A 19037-nucleotide genomic window follows, 5' to 3' on the forward strand; every position below is an offset into this window, starting at 1 on the left:
AGCTGGGGAATAAATGAAAATATTCCGTCTACAGAACTTCAAAGCTAAGTTTGCTTGCACAAAGTTGGCAATAGGGTAGAAAAATTCCGTAGTCTGGAACCATTTGGCTACACATCATTTGAAACAGTCTGTCCTAGGCACAATAGACTACATAAAGGAAACCAATCTCCCTGGCTTATATTTTTCGTACTGGCAGAGCGTGCAAATTGCATCCGAGCAAGGCTTCTTGCGAAAATAATGTGTACAGGATTTTTTTTATTGCATCATTGATATAGATTCCACTCTCCAATTAAATTGGCACAAAGATCTGTATACTGTAGCTTTCTACTGCAGGGTAGTTGAACAATGTAACAAAACCTGACAAAGTGGAAGAGTGCGTGTTTTCTCTTGGATGTTGTAATTTGATTAGCTTAGGTATACCGTTCACCACCAACCCTTCATTGGTTTAAGACTTCTGTCTTTTTCATCTTTGAATATTTCAGCTGTGAACAATTTAAAAAGAAAATTGGCAAGACTATTCTTAAGAGATACAAGTAGCTTTCCTTCATTTTCTGTCTATTGGAAAATGCTAAAGCTGTTTGTTCTATTCTGAAGTCTAGGTAACTTTACATCTTTTAACAAAATTTTTAATTTAACCAAGGAATGCTGGAAAAAAATTGGTATGAAATTGGCATATCAATATATATTCTGCTAGCCTCGTAGATAGATATGTCTAGTATTTTTAGGTTTAACGTTCTTAGTAATTGTTATGCTCAATTATAGGTATTGCTTGCTTGAACTTTTAGTAACAGTAGCTTCATGTGTATATTGAGCAAAAAAATTTTGGTGAGAATGAAATTTAAATGCAAGTTCAACTCAATCTTGCTGGTATTGTTACAGAAAATTAACTAATTACATATTTGTCTCTCCTTTGTCAAAAATGATTTGCAGAGCCAAAACTGCCCTGTCAGAGGATGCAAAGTGCTTTGCCCTTGTTTATAGCAGCTTTTTGAAATTTGATAAGTCCTTATTTCCAGCCATATAAGTTCCAATGTGCCCATATTCCTGTAATGTGAGCGCATGCTGCTGTGGCTGCAGTCTGAGCAGATAGATGACTATAAACCTAAGTTATTTAAATAAAGTTTTTGTTCTGCTGTGTTTAGTCTGAGAAGGGCAGCCAGATATCTAACTTAAAGTTGTTAGAGACCAAATGAATTATTGCATCTGGGTATCAGCACTCTTCAGCTCTGAATATTCAGGTGAGGATATTCTGTGCAGTATGTGAAGTATACAGTAGCGGACACTACAAAACTATAGTCTGTACTAAAGCAATTGCTGCAGAACCAAGTGTTAAGATTTCGTAGATCTGTACGACTCAAATGAGGTAACACTTAAGTAATTGCAGTGTCTAGACAGTTCTTTCTCTGGTATTTTTCAACTGAAGATGCTTGAAAATATGTTTTTAGGGTTTCCCCAAGACTCCTGTAAAAGCTTATGCCTCCAGGATTTGGCCTCCTACTGAATTTTCCGCACCAGTTCTAGTGTGTGGTGTACATCGTATGGTACACTGATTCTGAATGCAAGTGTGTCCTTTTTTGTGCGTCATAGACAAAACTGAGTTTGGGCACTGTGTAAGTAATGAAATTTTTTCGTAACAGGCAGTGATATGCACAGAGGAAAGGCTCTCTCACTAACGGTGTAGCACTGATTGTTCAAAAAGCCTTAAGCTTCTATATGAAAAGTGAGTTCAAGTTCCCCTTGAAAAAAAGGAATGCAATTCATGTAAAGTAAAGTATCATGTTAGCTTTTTTTTTTTAACCTCAACTGGGCCAAAATTCGGATTATAGATAGTGAAAGATCCCATCTCCAAAGTAATTCTTCTCAAATACCCTCCAGAGGTTCTCCACGTGGATTTAATGATCGTGCTGATGCCTGGAAGGTTGCTTCATTTAACAAGCAGGATTAATAGATGCCTTTCAGTGCAACCACATCATACACAGAGAAATAAAAAGAAAAACTCATAATGTTCTGTGTGATAGGAGAGTCGTGGGCTTTTAAGTAAATAGTCACTGTCTGTGATACCAGCCTCTCACCCTGTCCTTGGAACAAAACCTCTTTTCTGTTGCCAGATCTCTTCTTGGCAGTCAGTAGCTACAATTCTTGAGCTCTTTAGTTTGGAGAACTGAAATATAGCCCAAAATTCCCACTTTAACTTTTTAATAGATATTGAAGTATATGTTGAGTGAGAATAATAACATGACTGAATCCATTCTTTGCTGGTCTGCTTTTCAATTTTACAGAACATCGACAAGGTGGTATTTGTTGGAAACTTTCTCAGAATTAATATGGTTTCTATGAAGGTGCTAGCATATGCTATGGATTATTGGTCCAAGGGACAGCTGAAAGCTCTGTTTTTGGAACATGAGGTAAGGAAATATATGTTAAACTTATTTTTTTTTTTGTAAGGAAAAAAACTTGTGGTTCTTGACTGGGTGAAATTCAAAGGGAGGACTTCAATGGCATCACCTTGAAGGGAAAGCACAAACTGAATTCTACATAAATATCATTTAATTACAAGTTCATTTGAAAATACCCTGTGTTAATCTCCCTGACTTGACTATTAATGTTGCAGTATTTTTTTACTAAGCATTGCACATCTGTTACCTCTGCTTCCTCACCCTACCACCCAATCTTGTTTTTCTGTGGATGTGTGTAAAACTCGAATAGAGTGAATCTTTTTTTTTCTAAGCATGGTCTTGAGGTGACAATTAGATATGTTCATACTGGAAGCTGCCCTGCCTTAATACAATGTCATTATAGTGGTTCTGTATCGTCTTTTTTGATAGATTTGGAGAACTGTGTCAGACTCATTTTGGTATAATGCTCTTGCACGTACATAAGCAAGATCAAATTAAATCATAAATCAGATAAAGAAAATACTTGGCATAGGGTGGCTGATCTTGCAGGAAATGTTTTTAATTGCTTTACCAGAACTGAAGGCCTTACATGCTCATGCTTGTATTTTATTTTGGAATTTGATTGGATTTATTTTGTCTTTGCCTTGTTTTATAGGGTTATTTCGGAGCTGTTGGGGCTCTTCTAGAATTGCTGAAAATGACAGATGACCAGTGATAAAGCTGATCAAAGAGATCCCTACTGCAGATGCTGCTGGATAAGAGTGAAAGCCACTACAAGGATGGAAATGAAGCCATTATGGTAGTTCTACCTGCTGGATTTGTAAATAATTTAAAATCCTTTTAGCCGATCTTTAACTTCTGGGTTTTGAGCTTATACTTCAGAATTCATACTGGGAATAACAAGATTTTTTTTTTCTGTATGCTGTCTTTTTTAGGGGAAATCTGTGCAACGTGGCCAAATGTACAGATTTTGTGGATTTATTTTAAAAGGTGGATACTGTTTAATGTAGGACCTGTACTATGAGGCATCTGCTTTTCTTCTGGGGTTTACTGATTAGTGTGGTAATTTTAACTTCATTTTAGTAATCACTCTAGGAGATTTTTTTATCTTATTTTCATGACGTTTCATGATTTGTTCTTGGTTTCAAATGAAACTACAAAGCTGATGCATTTTACTGTGAAAACTAGTTATTGATTTGTTGCCTTTTCTTTCTTCATTAGATGAGATGCTTCCCCCTTCCCCCCCCCCCCAAAAAAAAAAAAAAAAGATGACAAGCTTTCTGTGACTGTGGGTTTCTTCTGGCAAGACCGCAAGCAAACCTGGCGGGGGAGGAGGGGGCACTTAAAATACTAAGTTTTCAGTAGTCATGTGACTTTTAAGATCAGGAACAGGCAAAATTGCTTTTGCAGTATTAATTCTCCTTTATATTATTGAAAACTTTAAACAAGATGCAAACTAACATTTTAATTGAGTTGACACTAAAATGAAATCCTCTTTCTGTTGAAAATATCCGCTCTATGCGAGGAGTTCTGTAGTACAGATGTTATTTATATGGTACATGCTTGGTGTTAGATGGCAAAGGGAGATTACTTCCATTTATTTGAAGACTTTTCTGTAGTCTGCAATTTTTAGCTTGATCTTAATGAAAAACAACTGATAATTGCATTATTCAAATTTTAGTTTCTAAAATTGGAAAAATACACAGTAAAGTATTTTCTGGTTTTAAGCTAATGTTTATTTTTCCTCCAGGGCACTAAGGTTTGAGTATTTATTCCAATATAGTATTTTCAATTTTTTTTTGTGGACCTCTAGATTTTTGCAGTTGAATTGAGACCCGTTTGAAATCTATGTAATTAGGTTGCTTCTTTATAGCATGTGTGAACTCGCTCTTCTTAAACACCTCAAATGCTCACAAATCAGAGGCTGAAAACCAATCTGTAAATGATTTTGTCTTGCGAACCTGTATGTGATGTCACATAATGTTAAGGGCTCATCAGAGGAACAGTATAAAATTCACACACATGTATTATCCAATATATTTTTGTTAGGGTGGTGATTTCACTTCTGGACTACTCATTAATTTCCGTATTTCCCAAATGTTGAAGTAAATTCTTATTAACCGAAGTGTTAACTTGTCTGACAGAAATAAAAACCACTACCATTTTGAAGGTTTTAATGCATCTGTGGAATTCATTTCTTGAAATCACTTGTGTGGAATACATAACTCTGTTCTGTGATGCTTCTGCTGTATGACATGTTATTACCATGATCGTTCATTGGTACTTGACTTTTTTTAAACCCTTTGTTACATTGCTTTGGTCTTTGAGGCTTTTTGCATGTTAAAAGTTGACTTGTTCATAGGTTATAAACAACTACGACATGAGAATATTAACATGCTCTAGTTAATCTTTATGTAACATTAGGCTTGAGATAAGCAGGGATAGTTCTGCTTAGTGCCTCTAATTTTTCATCAACAAGATGAAACTTTTATTAAGCTTATTTTTTAAGCTTTACCTGCAAGTAAAGGGTAAGAGGGTTTCTTTGAATATTGAGAGGAAACAAATCTGTATATACGATGTCATATGTATAGCTATTTCAGTTTTCAGAAATACTGGCGAGAATGATTTGATCTTTGCAGTACAACCTTTGATCAAAGAATCTTCCACCAACAGTGATTCACGACAAGGTAATTCTGGTCTTCTAGCAGTAGGTGATAAAATACTTGTAAGCGTTCTTTCCCTTTGGAAAAGAAATACTTTTGGTTTCCCTTTTTTAAATCTACTAGGCAAGAATTGTAGACCTCTAAGTTCATTTGATGTGCAGTTCTCTGTTCCTTTGTAAAGCTATAATACCGTACAACACATGAAGCATTATGCTATAACTTAGTTATTTGTATGGCAATGCAAAACATAAGCGTTACTGATGTTCTTTTAGCAGGACACATTTGAAAACTGTTTGAAAACTGGATGATAGTTATTAAAGAAAAATATTTTAGCTGGGTATATGAAAAATTGCTTGCTTGCTATTGCCCTCTTTTTTTCCCCCTTGAGTGACACTACCAAGAAATTAAGATGAACAGATTTACTAGTGGCTACTCTTGTGCAATGGATTGTGATCTTCCCCTACACTGAAGCAGGGGAGAATATGCAAACACTGGAGCAGACAAAAGGATGAGATGTGCAAGACTCCCCTGCCACCGTCACCTCCTGCTGATGCTATCTTTGACTGGCTTGTTCAGTCTGATGGTTGTCTATAGTCTGTGGCAGAAATACCCTTTAGGGAAGAGGGAGTGTCTTTCTGAAACAATTACTACAACTTTGAAATATCAGGTTGCTGTCAGGATGTGGGGGCTGCTTACCAACTCCCTTTCTTCTCTCCACCAATTTAATCTGGCCTGCATCAGCTCTGATCTTGCCTAGCAAAAGTCAAATGAACATCATCCTTTTTTCTTGTGTGCTTTGAGCCAGAATGGTATAAGGAGGGGTTTTCTTCAGATACTGTTGTGCTAAGCATCATATATGACCATGTGTAGACATGTCGAAGTAATGAAGATACAGTGCTGACTGTGCAGATCATGCTTCAAAAAAAAAGTCTTTAGCGCCATCCTTTTCTATAAATGATTTTTATTTTGTCAAAACAACTACTGTTTCTTTGTAGTCTGTATTTTTAAAATGCATATAATTCTTGTATCTCAAAGGAGGAAACAGATGTGCAGATTTTGTGCAAACTTTCTCTGTTAATGTTTTAACCAGATTTTAGAATCTTAAAAGTAACTGCACTTCTGATGATAAACAGTAGAGGGAAGCATAACATCAATGATATAAATATGCTTTACTAAAGTGTAGATGCTCATAGCAATTTGCACTTCAGAGAAAGATTGCATCTGTTTCTCCCTGGTCTCTTACTTGGCTGTTTTGGTCCTCGTAGCATTTAAACTTATGTGCAGGAAGAATCTAATGTTAAGTAAAGAAATATGAAATAACATTTTTTTTCAAGATGGAAGCCTTCTGGTCCACAAAAAACAAACTTGAAACCCTAACAAGTCATTCAGGACATACATAAATAGATTATGCAAGATGCCTAAATTAGGCTGTGTGGTTAAAGAAAGAAAGCACAATTCCGGTTGCCCTAATGTTAGCTGTAGGAAAGATTGTAAGGTAAGTTGATCATAGCTGTTTTAGGAGAAACACAAAATGAGACTAACTTCAGAAATGTGTTTTGAAATTTGAAATGGCTGATAGGTCAGTTGCTATAGTTAAAAGAATGGAAAAAATGCTTTAAAATATGTACCACACAAATGCATACTTTTGGGAAAAACATTAGTAAACTGAAGGAAGAGACAGAAGAGTTAAGAGAAATGGCTAGGTAGGAGAAATCAAGAGTCTAGTGTAAGAGGAAAATGGTTGTAAGTAAAATTATTTTCTGAAGGAGAAGAGGCTAGGGCAGCATTAGTTTGTTACCTTGGAATTGTCTGCTTCCCCACCAGCACCATCTCATGAATCTGCTAGTACTGTAATTTTGTTGTTTTCCTTTAAGCTTTGCCTTCATCATTCTCGGCTTTTGTTTTGCTTCCATGTATCTCCTCCATGATTACAGTAATGCACAAATGAGTGAGTGATTTCTAGCACTATTCCAGTATTTTTGCCATAGAGGAGCACTTTAGGGCTGTTGTAAGAGCATGGCTGTCATCTTGAATTTTTCTGCTGTGTTTTGTGTACAGTTGCTCTCTGCAGTCTTTTGCTTGGGAGGGTTCTTTGCCTCGTTTCCCCCTACAGAGGTATCTGAAGGGCCTAAATACAGTTCGAGAGTTTTTTTCTGTTCCACAGATGAACCAAAAGCAATTTAGGCTTTTCTCTAACTGGTACAGACTGGAATTTTGAGCAACCAAACTCTTTCACAGTGGTGTAACAGAGCTTTTACGTAGAACCTAGAGAGAGCCAGATCTGTGAAACTTCATTTTGAGAATGGGGAGGGGGAAGGAAGATCTTCTTTCCTGAGGAAGATCGGCGAGTTTGCAGATTGTTTAATATGTATTCAAAGTACTTGTTTCAGTATAAATTAGTGAGACCTCTTAACCAGGCTGTTTTAATCATCTAGCTTCTCTTTCTGAAATATTCTAAGGTAATTATTAATAGAAGTTGAAATGGAAGAGTAGGATTCCTTGCTTTCAATTCTAATGGCTTGTACCAAGTTCCACTATTTTTTGACTCAAACATTTGTTCTTATTGAAACATATCCCACTGCCCTCACCCCACAAGAAAGCCCAATTTTTAACAGCTTTGACAAAGTCAAATTTTTATGTTTATATAAAAATATATATAAATATATGTATTTGAAGAGGATTCTAGGTTTTAAAGTGTTTGCACTAAATTACTGGGTAAAAGTTACTAAAGCTGACTGGACAGATGACTAAGATATGGCATTTAAGGTATTGGATTTGATGGAGAACTATGGTGTGGGATACATGGGGTAAGTACAAGAATCTGACTTTTGCAGGGCAAGAGGAATGTTTGTAGTGCGCTCCAACCTCAGCAAAGCTGTCCTAGTGTTTTGATGTTATCAGCACTTACGTTCCCATTACTGTCACAAGGTGATCTTGCAAGTGATCTTTGGCAGGACGCTACTGAATTTTAGATATGGGAAAACAACATGGGGTTGAAAGAGTGACAAAACAAACATACATGATTGTTTCCAGTTGGATGAGTTCATCTTTTGGGATCTGCTTTTCAAAGTACAAGATGTCTTTGAATCTGGGTTTAAAATGAAATACAGGCTAAGAAGAACACCTCTGTTTTGTCTTGTGACTTCCCAATACCTGGGAGGTGGAGGACATCTAAACTCTGTAGAACATCCTGGAAAATAAACACTTGTTTAAGCCTAAAAACTGAATCCAATTTCTGATTTTCTTTTCTTACATATTATTGTGACTGATTGCAAGCTAATAGTAGCATAAATATGAAAGTGTTTGGAGAAAAAAGAAATATAGGGACTGTGACTGTGTCTGGGAGTCTGTCTTACAAACACTCTTCCTTCACATCCCAACAAAAAAAGAGCAAAGGTGAAAGATTGGAGAACCTGAATGGGTAGACCTCTCTAAGTGTCTTGGAGGTAAGATTTACTGCCTCTGAGCAGGAGGAGGTACTGGCGTGTGGAAAGATGGAAGAGAAATGAGTAAAGAAAAGCTGTGAGATTCAGAAGAAGGGAAGCTAGTGAGCTTTGGAGAAGGTCACGGCAGGGCCCCCTTCAGGAGTTGTGGGAGGAAAGGAGAGTGACAAGGGTGACATGGACAAGGTGGGAAAAGTATTAAGGAGTCAGCAGTAAACTAATTCTTTGCCAGAGCACCTAGCAGCCCACCTCTTTTGGGGGGAGCCCCGTGGCACCCGAGACCAGCCCTGTGGCATGTGTGTTGGTGACACCGGAGCTGCTGCTGCTGCGCAGCATGTGGCAGAGGTGGGAGACAGGTTGGGTGACAGAGTGGGAGAGGCAGGGAGTACAGTGGGGCTGTAGCCCCCAGTCAGAGGTGAGAGAAGAGTACAGCTGGATAGTGGCAAGTTACAGCAGTTACTGGCTATTACTTGGGTTGAGCACCCCTGAGTAAGTTATCTAGCAAGGTGTGCTCGCTATATCTATATGCAGATGTGCTCTCTAGTGCAGGCAATGGCCTGGTCTCAAACGTAGCCTCTCCCAGTATGTGAGAGAGACAGGGATGTACTGGCCCTCAAGTGGTTTGGACATCAAAACCAGTTATATCATATTGGCAGAAACACAGCTCTCTTTTGCTGGCCTTTGGTGATTTGCTGGGTCGTGCACAGCTGTGGGAAGCAGCTGGTTGCAGCAAGGGGTCAGTCAGCCTCCTGCAGCTTCCCCTGGGTTGAGGAAGCCCTGGGCTGCTAGCGAATGGCAGGGTGGTGTGGCTAGGCCAGGCTCCAGGGCAGGGGCTTTCAGCCCTGCGGGTTTTATTTCTAAACACCCTGGAAGCATCTGTGAAGCACAAAGTTAAAAATATGATTCAAAGCAATAAAGGAGGATAAACACCCTGAAATGGTATTATGTTGTACTGCAAGCAGAGCGGTGTGTCACTCCCTGTTCCAAGTGTTCTTGCTTGGTTTCCACAGTTGTGATGAATCAGGGAATGTCCTGGTTCTCAAGTGTCTTTTCAAGTTGGTCACTTTACTGTTTTCCAGCCTTTTTTTGACCCATCTCTCTTCAAAACTTCAAAGTTTGAAGCAAACCTGGACTTCACAGCACAAAGCGAAGGAGAAGTTACCCTGTAACAAATGTTACCATGTCCCAAAGCAGCCTTGTCAATGTGTGTGAAGAGCCGAGTTTAACTGAAATTCCCATTTGTGCCCATGGCTGCAGGATGCAGCCTCAGCTAACTGCATCACCGCTTTCTCAAAGATGCGAGAACTACTCTTTTTCCAAATGTTGCACGCTTTTGGTTTAAATTCCTGAGTGAGGAACTTTCCCTTGAGAGGGAGAATCATAGCCTGTCTCTTACACTGAAAGCTTCAAGCAACAAGGCTGAGAGCAAGGCAGAGCCTCATTTAGAGCAGTTGCTTATTTGATAACGCACAAGATTGTTGCAACAGAGACAACAGTGCTTCAAGCAACGGCATAATGTGGCTACTGGTATGATGTGCTTGTTTTTTTTATGTTCATATGTGTTAGTCACTGCACAAAAACAAAACAAAAAGCTAGTCTGAGCTTGTAGGAGTTTGCAACGCGAGTGCTAGGCCTGCGTTGAAATAGGGGTGCGTGCGCCAGTAAGGATGCGGGAGCTAATGCCTCAAGCCAATAACAAAAATGTGTAGATCAAAATATTGTTGTCTACAAGCTTTTATAAGAGCTGCACCAGTTGGGAGATTGCAATCAAAGTATTCTCGTATAAAGCGCTAAATCATAAACAAAGTAATACTGCATTGAGATAATAATAGTATTATCTATTCTGCTGAATCTGTCCCCCCTCTCTTTCTACTGGCATTGCCCCCATCCTATCCTGATTGTCAGCATGTCCCTAGTCTGGTGTGTCACTGAGGCAGCATAATCAAATGTGATCTGTGAACGTCTGTTTTGCCAAACGTAGTGGTATAGTGTGGGAAGGGCAATGGGAGCTATGAGAAAGTCCTTTCTTCAGATGAGAAGAATGTTTACGCTTTACTGGGAGATTGAAATAAAAACGAAGTAATTATTAGAATTGATCTGAAAATTGAGAATGCTCTTTTGTATTTGAAAATTATTTCTATATTTTATCTCTTTAAAAAATAAACTCCTAAAATAACATATTAATTCAAACAACTAAATGAATAAGTGAGGTTTTCATTATCAAATCCGTCTGGCTAAATGAATCATGAAAAGTAGTCAAATGTACTTAAAAGAAATTTTAATTCCTTTTAGTAGAGCTGTTTTGTTTTGTTTTTTTGAGCAACCTCACCCCTACTGTTATTTGACTAAGTAAACAAATACATGCTGTTCTTTGGACATAATCATGGAGCATGCTGTTACCCAGCTAGCATTCAGCATATTGCACTTGGCTACAAAAGGCTGTGCACAAAATAATCCTGTAAATGTTTATGAAGTAAATCAAAAACCCTTTCCCAAATTTCCTAGTGTTTTAGAGTCGCTTCTTTTTCAGCTTAGAAAGTAAGTTTTCTCTTTTTCTCTTCAAATATAGGAGGTTTGAAGTCTTCTCTCAGCAGATTTGCTTGCACAGTATGGCAAGGCCCCATGTGTCACTGGTTTGCCTCTTTGAAGAGGGAAGAACAGTACAAGGGAATCCAAGGCTGTTTCCTGGTGAAGGCTACAGACTGTGACCCATAACCTGCCTCACAGTACAATTGCTCTTTCTCATGTACAGGTAGGCCCAAAAATATTCAGGAGCTGATCCTTCTCAAAATTCTTTTTTTTTTTTTAACCCCTCTTCCCTTGCTTAGAAATTGCATCCAAAAAAGTGAAGCTGCAGAAAAGAGGAACTGATCTCTGAAAATGAATTCAACTTTCATTCAGGGAAACAAGCATCAAGGTCAGCTTCGTTTTTGCTAGGAAGACTTTTTTCAATTTCTGATTTTTTTTTTTTTTCTGTTACTAGGAGCTTGATTTTTAACACACCTTACAACATGGAAAGAGTTACAAGATCGTTTTTATCAGATTTCCATGGACATTTGCTTCACAGCATTATGTTTTTTAAAGTTTCGGTGTATGCACACTACTGTTGGGAATATCTGGCCACAGGAAAAAGACTGAGTACACAAACATCGAAGAAGTGCTTTTAAAAACAAACAAGCTCCTTCAGTTAGTAAAACTTTACTAAAGCTTGAATCAGAAATCTATCATTGAGGAAATATGTTTCTGTTACTAGTCTTAAAATTAGTAGCATTAATCATACAGCAACTAAATGATACAGTAGCTACCGTTCTATGCCTCTTTAGCGTTTTACGTTTCATGTTCTTGAGCAGACATGATTAGGCTTCAAGGCTACACGCAGATGTGTATTTACCACTCGAGAATAGCGAAGGATGTCTTTACCCAGGCCTGCCTGAAAGCACTTGTGTGAGTGCATGCATGTGCATGAGATGGAAGTCTCTTGTGTTTTGTAGGTCCACTGCAGAATCCCCAAGCCTTGTGCCATATCCATGTATTTTTACAGTTAAGAAAGCCCGATAAAAATGTTTTTTGTGTGCTGACCTACTAGCTCTAGGCCTACATGGATAGAAGTGACACCTCAAACCTACCCCAGCCAAACAGTTATCAGTGGCACAAAAGAGTCGGTCTCTTGATTCCAGTCTTCCCACTAGATGGCATTGCCACCCACCATCTCAGTTCCTGCCCAGTTCTTTTCCAATTAAATCAGGAGGCTTAAAAAAAGAGAGTAGCAGTGAACCCAGTGAAACTTTCTTTACTCCGTTGCTCTTAGAAGCTTGGGTGGTGTATCCTGTGAAGGTGTGCATAGCTACAAGCCAGTCTGGACCGGGGTGACTGTGCTCGTTTCTGGATGAAAATTTCCCGTTTTCTTCTATTTCCTATAGAAATCAGTCTCAGAAATTCACTTTTCTCTTATTTCAAGTGGCTGCTGAATTTCAATGTTAAAAAGAATTTGCTGGAAAGCCACGAGACACCTTGCTTAGCCACTCTAGTTTGGCAGCAGGGAAACGAAACTTGCTCATTAGTGTGGTGGCAGCCTGTCCTGCTTGGCAGCCACGTAGCCGCTGCTGAAATGCAAGGCCATGGAGAATCAACATCACAAGATTTACCTAAATATCGTGCTACAGGATATTTAGCAGGGAGTCTTTGATGTACATTTAGCTGGCTCTCGTTTAGCCCTCTGTCTACACATGCTCAAATCAAAGAGGAAGAAAACAAACAAATAAAAATGCTTATACACACACACGCACACACGCAGCTGTAAGGTTTTAGCGTTACATAAGTGTCCCTGGAACTAATCTGATACATCTCCAAATAAAACAGAAATCTCTGATGCTTGTAATTTGCTCTCTAGGTGGAATGACAGTATTTTCTGAGTTTGTTAGATCTGTAAATGTTTGCTGTAGATATTATCAATGGGCATATTTTATATAAAGGAGTATATTAAACTTGAAAGCAAAGAAACTCCTCCCCAGCCTGTGAACACAGCAAACACAGGAATTAAGTAGTGAAAACTGAATTGAAATTATTGCTAGTTGTTAAGCTGTGCATTTTACAGGTAAGCTGGATCAAAAAAAGTCTGGAGTGACAGCATATCCAGGGAACTGTGAAGAGCTCTCCTGGAAAGCCCCAGCAGTCAGCAAATGCTGACTGTAATTTTGTCTGAGATACAGCCCATTCCCCCCAGGTGACAGCTTTTATGCCACGTAGAGGTGTGGAGAATGGATGACAGCTCACTATCTTCCTCCGTTTGGTGTTGTGGCCAGGTTTGGGGGTCACATAAAGCAGACCTGCACTGCCTTCAGGCTTTGAACCCCTGTTCAGCCTTATCTATTTGTGCAAGCTATTCAGAGGGGCAGACCTTGCTGTGCTTTTCCCCAAGTGTTGGTACAACTGAGGGGGAGTCTGGTGTTGTATTCTTACCATTGCGATATGCAGGATAAGTTGCTAACACTTTCTGCTGAAGGACATGGCAAGCCATGTGTGTCATCCAGTGAGAGAAGAGAAACAAAATGCCATGAACAATTGCAAAGCCATGGAAAGCCTTAGCTCTCCTCAGACTTGAGCAACACTACGGCTATTTTTGGTGTCAGATTCCTATATAGATTGAAATAGCCTGAGCCTCTAGTCCACAGTCAAGTGGGTATGGAAGCCAGAGATTGGAAAGGCTCTGCAAAGGCTTGCTTCCAAGTACAACTAATTCAAATTTATTATTCCCATGCTGTGAAAAATTCCAACATCCAATTAAGGCTTCCTTCTGATCTGAAATGAAATTCAGACATTTTGAAATTTCTCTTTTTCCACCAAAAAAGCAAGTTAGCAGGAAGCCTAGCAGGCTGCCAAAGGAAAGTTATGTGACAGACGAGATTTCCTAAATCCCTTGTCTTTGTACTACCAAATGTTTGTCAGAACCACGTTTCCACAGAACATTTGTTTTGGTGAATCTGTGTTCGCTAGTGAAAGATTACTGCACTGGAAAATTCTGACTAGCTGGAGTGCTGATCTTCAGTAAATATGTGTCCAAAAGTTTACTGCATGTAGTGAGACCTAAAAGTGCAAGTGCAGTGGAAGAGTGAATTTGAGGTGCCTCTTTTCTGGGATTTGTGCTTCATTCTGTAAATTCTAACTTATGTGAATAAGGCCCAGTTTACACTGGGAAAACACAATCCGTTTAAAAAATGCTTTTGATAATAGTTTGTATAGCTTTACACCTACTGTAAAGAGAAATGCCATGCTGCTAATTCTAGAGGCAGGATTTAAAGGATTTCAATGATAGACCAGAATGGAGATCACAGATAATCAGCAGCAGGTTGTTAAAAATGACAGTCCCGTTTCATGATAACAAAATAGTCTAACACTGTGTAAGGTGACTGAATTTCAAACCTTTTGGGTTTGAAATGTAGGCAGGACTAAGGATTTGTCTTTCTGTTCTTTTGTTATTGAAGTTAGCAAAAGAAAAAACAAAGGATAACTTCTGGGCTTTCTCATTCCTAGCTTTGAAGTATGGAAGCTTGTAATCACTAAAAGGAGATGGATCATCCTCTTGTTCAACTAGTATTAAACATTAATCTGCCTATATCTAGTTTATATCAAGAAATAGAGGATATTTCTGCCAGCCTTTCCCAAAATTCAGGAAGGCAATGCAGACATTTGGGCAAATTAGACTGCAAGATATAGCTGCATGTAGTGCTGGGCATCCTTAGAAACAAGGTATTTTCTAATCAACTTTTTGCTCTGACCTTTGTTCTTACTTTCCAGGAATTTCTAATGTAAAAAGGGAGAAGACTGTGCAATAACTATTACATACCCTTTTTTTCTAACCCAGATTCCATATGTGACTAATAGAGCAATGTATTTTGAGGAATCTATCACTGTCTTTTGATCTTCTGCTGAAGCCCAGTATGCAGGTAAGCAACAGAGCTTGGACCTCATCTAAAGGAGGCTTTGCTCACTGGTAGGCGAGTACCTACTCGCCTTGGGGTATGCAAGATGAGGATTATAGCTGCAGATGGGAAACTGAGGAAACTGTAGAGATTACAGTTTGTCCAACCTGTGATGTCTTTGGCTGAATTTTCAAGATGTCAGGCCATGAGTCCCATTGACTATAAAGTATCAAAGGCTGGAGATCCAAATATTAGTGACCACATCTAAAAATGTTACTCTGACCGTACAGTTACAGTATATCCCTGTAATGTGGGTTGCTTTTATTAGGAAGGTAGAGGAAGAAGGAAGAGGAAGGAGGGTAGTGTAGTTTTGAGTTTACTGCAAATGATTGTATATAAAGGCTAACATCTTAAAGCACATACATGCTGAGAGAGGCCATTCATACCTTGTACCATGGCACCTAACCATCCTCCAAACTGTAAAAGCACTCACCTCACCCACCATATTCTAGTTTTACACTGTCTGATTCTTTTGGTTTGGAAAGTATAGAAAAAGTATGAAGGTTTTATTCTTGCTTGTGTTTGCATAGAGACCAAAACAAAACAAAAAACCCTCTCAGATGTGTTGTCTTTACCTGGTCAGGCACTCCAGGTGAGGGAATGTATTCCTTGGATGTCCTGATGACAGCAGTTCCAGAGAAGCGGTATGCATAGTCCTGCAACCAAGGAGGTCACTACAAGTGAATTATATTTGGTGTTGTTTGTCAAACTGCTAGATGGAACAGTGCAACAGATCATTTATCAGGTATCTGCAGTTGAAACTTGTATGAGAAAAATCTGTTCTAGCAGTGATTAGAGGAAACCTGTCACAAATGTGGAAAACATGAATATAAACCAAGACCACCTATTTCTGTTAGTGTTGCTCCAAAGAGCTACGTGAAGTCATGCATATTGTTTTAGTGAGGGTCAGCAAAAGATGAGCAATGTTGCAGCTCATATTTATGAGTATTCCCAGTACTTAAAATACGTGATGTGCTTTGTTCACGTGATGTTCTTCTGTGGTGCTCTGACCATATCCTTGCCACACCGCAAAGAAGAAAGCATTACCTGTTGTTGACCCAGAGCCAACTTGCATAATTGGTGGTATTCCCATCCTTGATGGGGGATTGTCATAGAAACGCCGCCGATGAGACTTGCTGTAAGATTAGAAATCTTTCCAAAATACTATAGAACTGTAAAAAGAGCGAAATCCAAATCTCACCAAGAGTGAGAGCTACTTTTTCTCTTGACCAAGAAAAAGTTTTTGTTCCCCACACATTTGATGGGGAAAATCTAGCCCTTTTCTCTACAGCTGCTGCAAGCCGCCATACAGCAGTAAGGGAGTACTTGTAATGCACAAGGGAGTGTGTGTGCAGCTGGTGTGGGCTTCACCCCACTGTGTGCAGAGTGAAGGGCAAGTACTTGCAGACCAGTCTGTGCTAGCCAGTTTATGCCACAGTCCCTTTCAGAGTTGCCCTAAGACCTGGAAAGAGCGGTCTCTTCCTACTAAGAATGTGGCCAGAAGCAGCTCTGCTTACTCCAGCTGAGCGTACTTCCATACCCTGAAATATTTTGAACTTACCCTGGAAGACCAGCGACAAACACGTAACAGCCACCCTCTCCTTAGGCTCTGCTTGTGCTCTCCTGGGAGATTCGCACTTGCTGTTTATAGCAGCACTGAAAGGCAGCAAGGTCCTGGGTGCAAGACATGAACCAGGCAGTCCTTGTCAGACAAGAGTGTTTGGGAAGGGAAAGAAAAGGTCCTTTTTTATCTTTGTTCTCATAGAAAGTGTCACAGGATGTTTAATGTCCATTCTGAGCAAAGACCTGTTGTTTTCCAGATCTTGCCTGAAAACTCATGCAGTATTCAACAGGCCACTTAGTTTATCTTTCTTGGATAAACAAAAGGCTGCTGGAATTTGAAACTTGTTCCAAGAGTCTAGGGTCCAAAGCCTGCTGAAATCCGTGCGAGTCCTTCCCCTGGTCGGGGGTTTTGAACTGAGTTTAAACATTTTGAAACTAGTGAGCAGTGGCAGTACGATTCCTAACTGTGTATGACATGCAGGACTGTGGTATGTGACAGGCTATTCAAATACATGAGTTTTGTTATTACTTTCAGTCTTCAATGTTGCCTCTCTTTAGAAGAGCTTAAAAATACCTTCAGAAATTCCTGAGTTCAGTCACCCAGAAATCCCAGGACAGGCTCTGCCTTGATGAGCTAGAACAGGTTAAAGGGATGAAATTGCCCTCCGCACTGTTGGAAAGCCCTCTGCATGCTCACGAAGGTACCGTGCAAGGAGGGGTCCCGGGCCAGCGCAGCGGGAAGGACACCCGGAGGGTCCGCCACGGCCCAGCCGCGGCAGGAAAACCTGAGGCCGGGATGAAGACGGAGAAGGTAAGCGGCTTCCACGGTGGGATCTTGTGGTTTTTGCTTGCTTGCTGCAGCCAGCCAGCGCAGTAAGATACTAGCGCGGTCCGGGAAGCTCCTGGATGTTTTTAAACTTATTTACCGAGATAAAACCGCAGCGTTCAGTGCTCCCTTTGAGCCGGTAACGGGCACAGAAGGTGTCCGGCGTGTCGGGCGATCGGTGATCTCCAGCCTGCGCTGCCGGGCGGGGAGGGGGCGAGCGCCGGAGCGGCCGCTGCCTGTCCCGGCGGGTGCCCGGCCCCCGCCGCGCTCCGCTCCGCTCCGCTCCGCCGGGCTCTGCGGGAGCTGAGGCCTGCAGGTGGGGGCGCGGGGCGCGGGTGTGCGCCGGGGGCTCCGCGGGCGGGGCGCGGGGCGGGGCGGCCAGCCCGGTCCGGTCCTGCGCGGCCGCGGCTTGCGGCGCTCCAGCGGTGTTTCAGCTGAGGTTGCGTTCTTGGGCTCCCTGCGTCGTGGACTCTAGAGCTGCAAAGCATTTAAAAAAAAAAAAAAAGAAAGTAAGTAAACCCACATGATTGCGAAACTATATATATAAGCTGTTGCTTAGACAAGATGCCAGTCAGCCAGCTAAAGAAAAATAAGCAGTTTCAAGTTCCTAGGTGACACCAGAGAACTTAATTCTCTTTTCTGTTTCGTAAGTGGGAAGAATATACCTATTCGAAGTCACTTCAGAGGTGGCTGTTGCCTGTTGTGGAAGAGTGAGGCTTTGCTCTGTAGGTGATGCCCACGCGCCTGTGCTCCTGGCTGTTACCTGGGCCTTGCACGCGCTGTGGCAGGGTGCCTGGAGCTGGCTCCCCACGCAGCCGGCTCTGAAAGCCCTGGCCCTGGCTGTTCAACGAAGGGCTGAAAGGTCTGTGGTCTTCTGCAGAAAGAGTAAGCTACGAAAGTCATAGTGATCCCAATCCTAGATGTCATTGATGCTTCTTCTAGGATGTGTATGTAATTCATATCCGGGAGAATACTTAGCCTCTTGCAGGGCTTAACCAGGTGCGAAATAACATACTTAGACCCATGCCTACACCACCACCAGACCTTACAGGAAACGTGCTCACGGACAGGCTGACACAGTTCAGGGAACTGCTCAGTGAAAAAAAAACTACCAGAAGACACAATGAGTATTATCCTTATTTTGAACTTTCTGGCTAATTTGCCACTCATTTATTTTAAGTGTTCTGTTTAATATCTCTAAATATTAGTTGTTAATTAGGTATTTGTGGTGAATTTGGGTTTTACGTGAAAGCCTTGTGATGGAGTTGATTTCATTAAGTTAACAAGCTGGTTGGGGTAGCTGAGTCTGTTTGTTGTTGTAAGCCTGCTCCTGCAGAGGCAATGAAGAAACATTTCCGTTAGCACTGGGAAATTCAAGGATAACATGAAGCTTAATGAAGTGCAACAGGATTGCATTTTACTCAGAGTGATTCTGTTATGCCTTGGATAGAGGTATATTATTACTCACCTCATATCATTAACTGTAACAATGAGCTTTTCATACAAATTGTGTGTAGTTATATATTACTCATTATTTTGTGCATTTGGGGGTTTGGGGTTTTTTGTTTTATATACTATTTCTCCCTTGCATTATATTTTATATATGCTTTTACAACAGTATAATAGCAGCTGCATTTTAATTGAAGGTTTCTCAGGGCTTTCCTTAG

At 40.3% G+C, this 19037-nt stretch overlaps 2 protein-coding genes and 1 long non-coding RNA gene across 14 annotated transcripts in view; 2 read left to right on the top strand and 1 right to left on the bottom strand.

Annotated features, from left to right (window-relative positions):
- Nucleotides 1-4569, top strand: part of PANK1 (pantothenate kinase 1) — a 50168-nt gene extending 45599 nt beyond the window's left edge. For all 6 annotated transcript variants that reach the window (XM_068950109.1, XM_068950110.1, XM_009677833.2 and 3 more), the window contains 2 exons: nt 2280-2405; nt 3052-4569. In XM_068950109.1, coding sequence (XP_068806210.1) covers nt 2280-2405; nt 3052-3111 — 186 coding nt within the window. In that variant the 3' untranslated portion in view covers nt 3112-4569. The remainder of the gene's footprint in view (nt 1-2279; nt 2406-3051) is intronic.
- LOC104145994 (uncharacterized) overlaps nt 1-16630 on the bottom strand; it is a 29033-nt gene extending 12403 nt beyond the window's left edge. The window contains exons 1-3 of one of the 2 annotated variants that reach the window (XR_694536.2): nt 16543-16630; nt 15557-15637; nt 11253-12605 (exon numbers count right to left, since the gene is read on the bottom strand). This is a non-coding gene — a long non-coding RNA (uncharacterized lncRNA). Of the gene's footprint in view, nt 1-11252; nt 12606-15556; nt 15638-16542 lie in introns of those variants that run through there. The other variant, XR_694537.2, reaches the window with a different exon arrangement.
- Nucleotides 16631-16937: 307 nt separating this feature from the next.
- SLC16A12 (solute carrier family 16 member 12) overlaps nt 16938-19037 on the top strand; it is a 38368-nt gene continuing 36268 nt past the window's right edge. For 2 of the 6 annotated variants that reach the window (XM_009677820.2, XM_068950103.1), the window contains exon 1: nt 17250-17355. The gene's annotated coding sequence lies outside the window, so the exon portion shown is untranslated. Of the gene's footprint in view, nt 17356-17764; nt 17880-19037 lie in introns of those variants that run through there. The other 4 variants (XM_068950104.1, XM_068950102.1, XM_009677825.2 and 1 more) reach the window with 3 other exon arrangements.

Source organism: Struthio camelus, chromosome 7 (genome assembly GCF_040807025.1).
Source record: "Struthio camelus isolate bStrCam1 chromosome 7, bStrCam1.hap1, whole genome shotgun sequence".
NCBI classification, from domain to species: domain Eukaryota; kingdom Metazoa; phylum Chordata; class Aves; order Struthioniformes; family Struthionidae; genus Struthio; species Struthio camelus.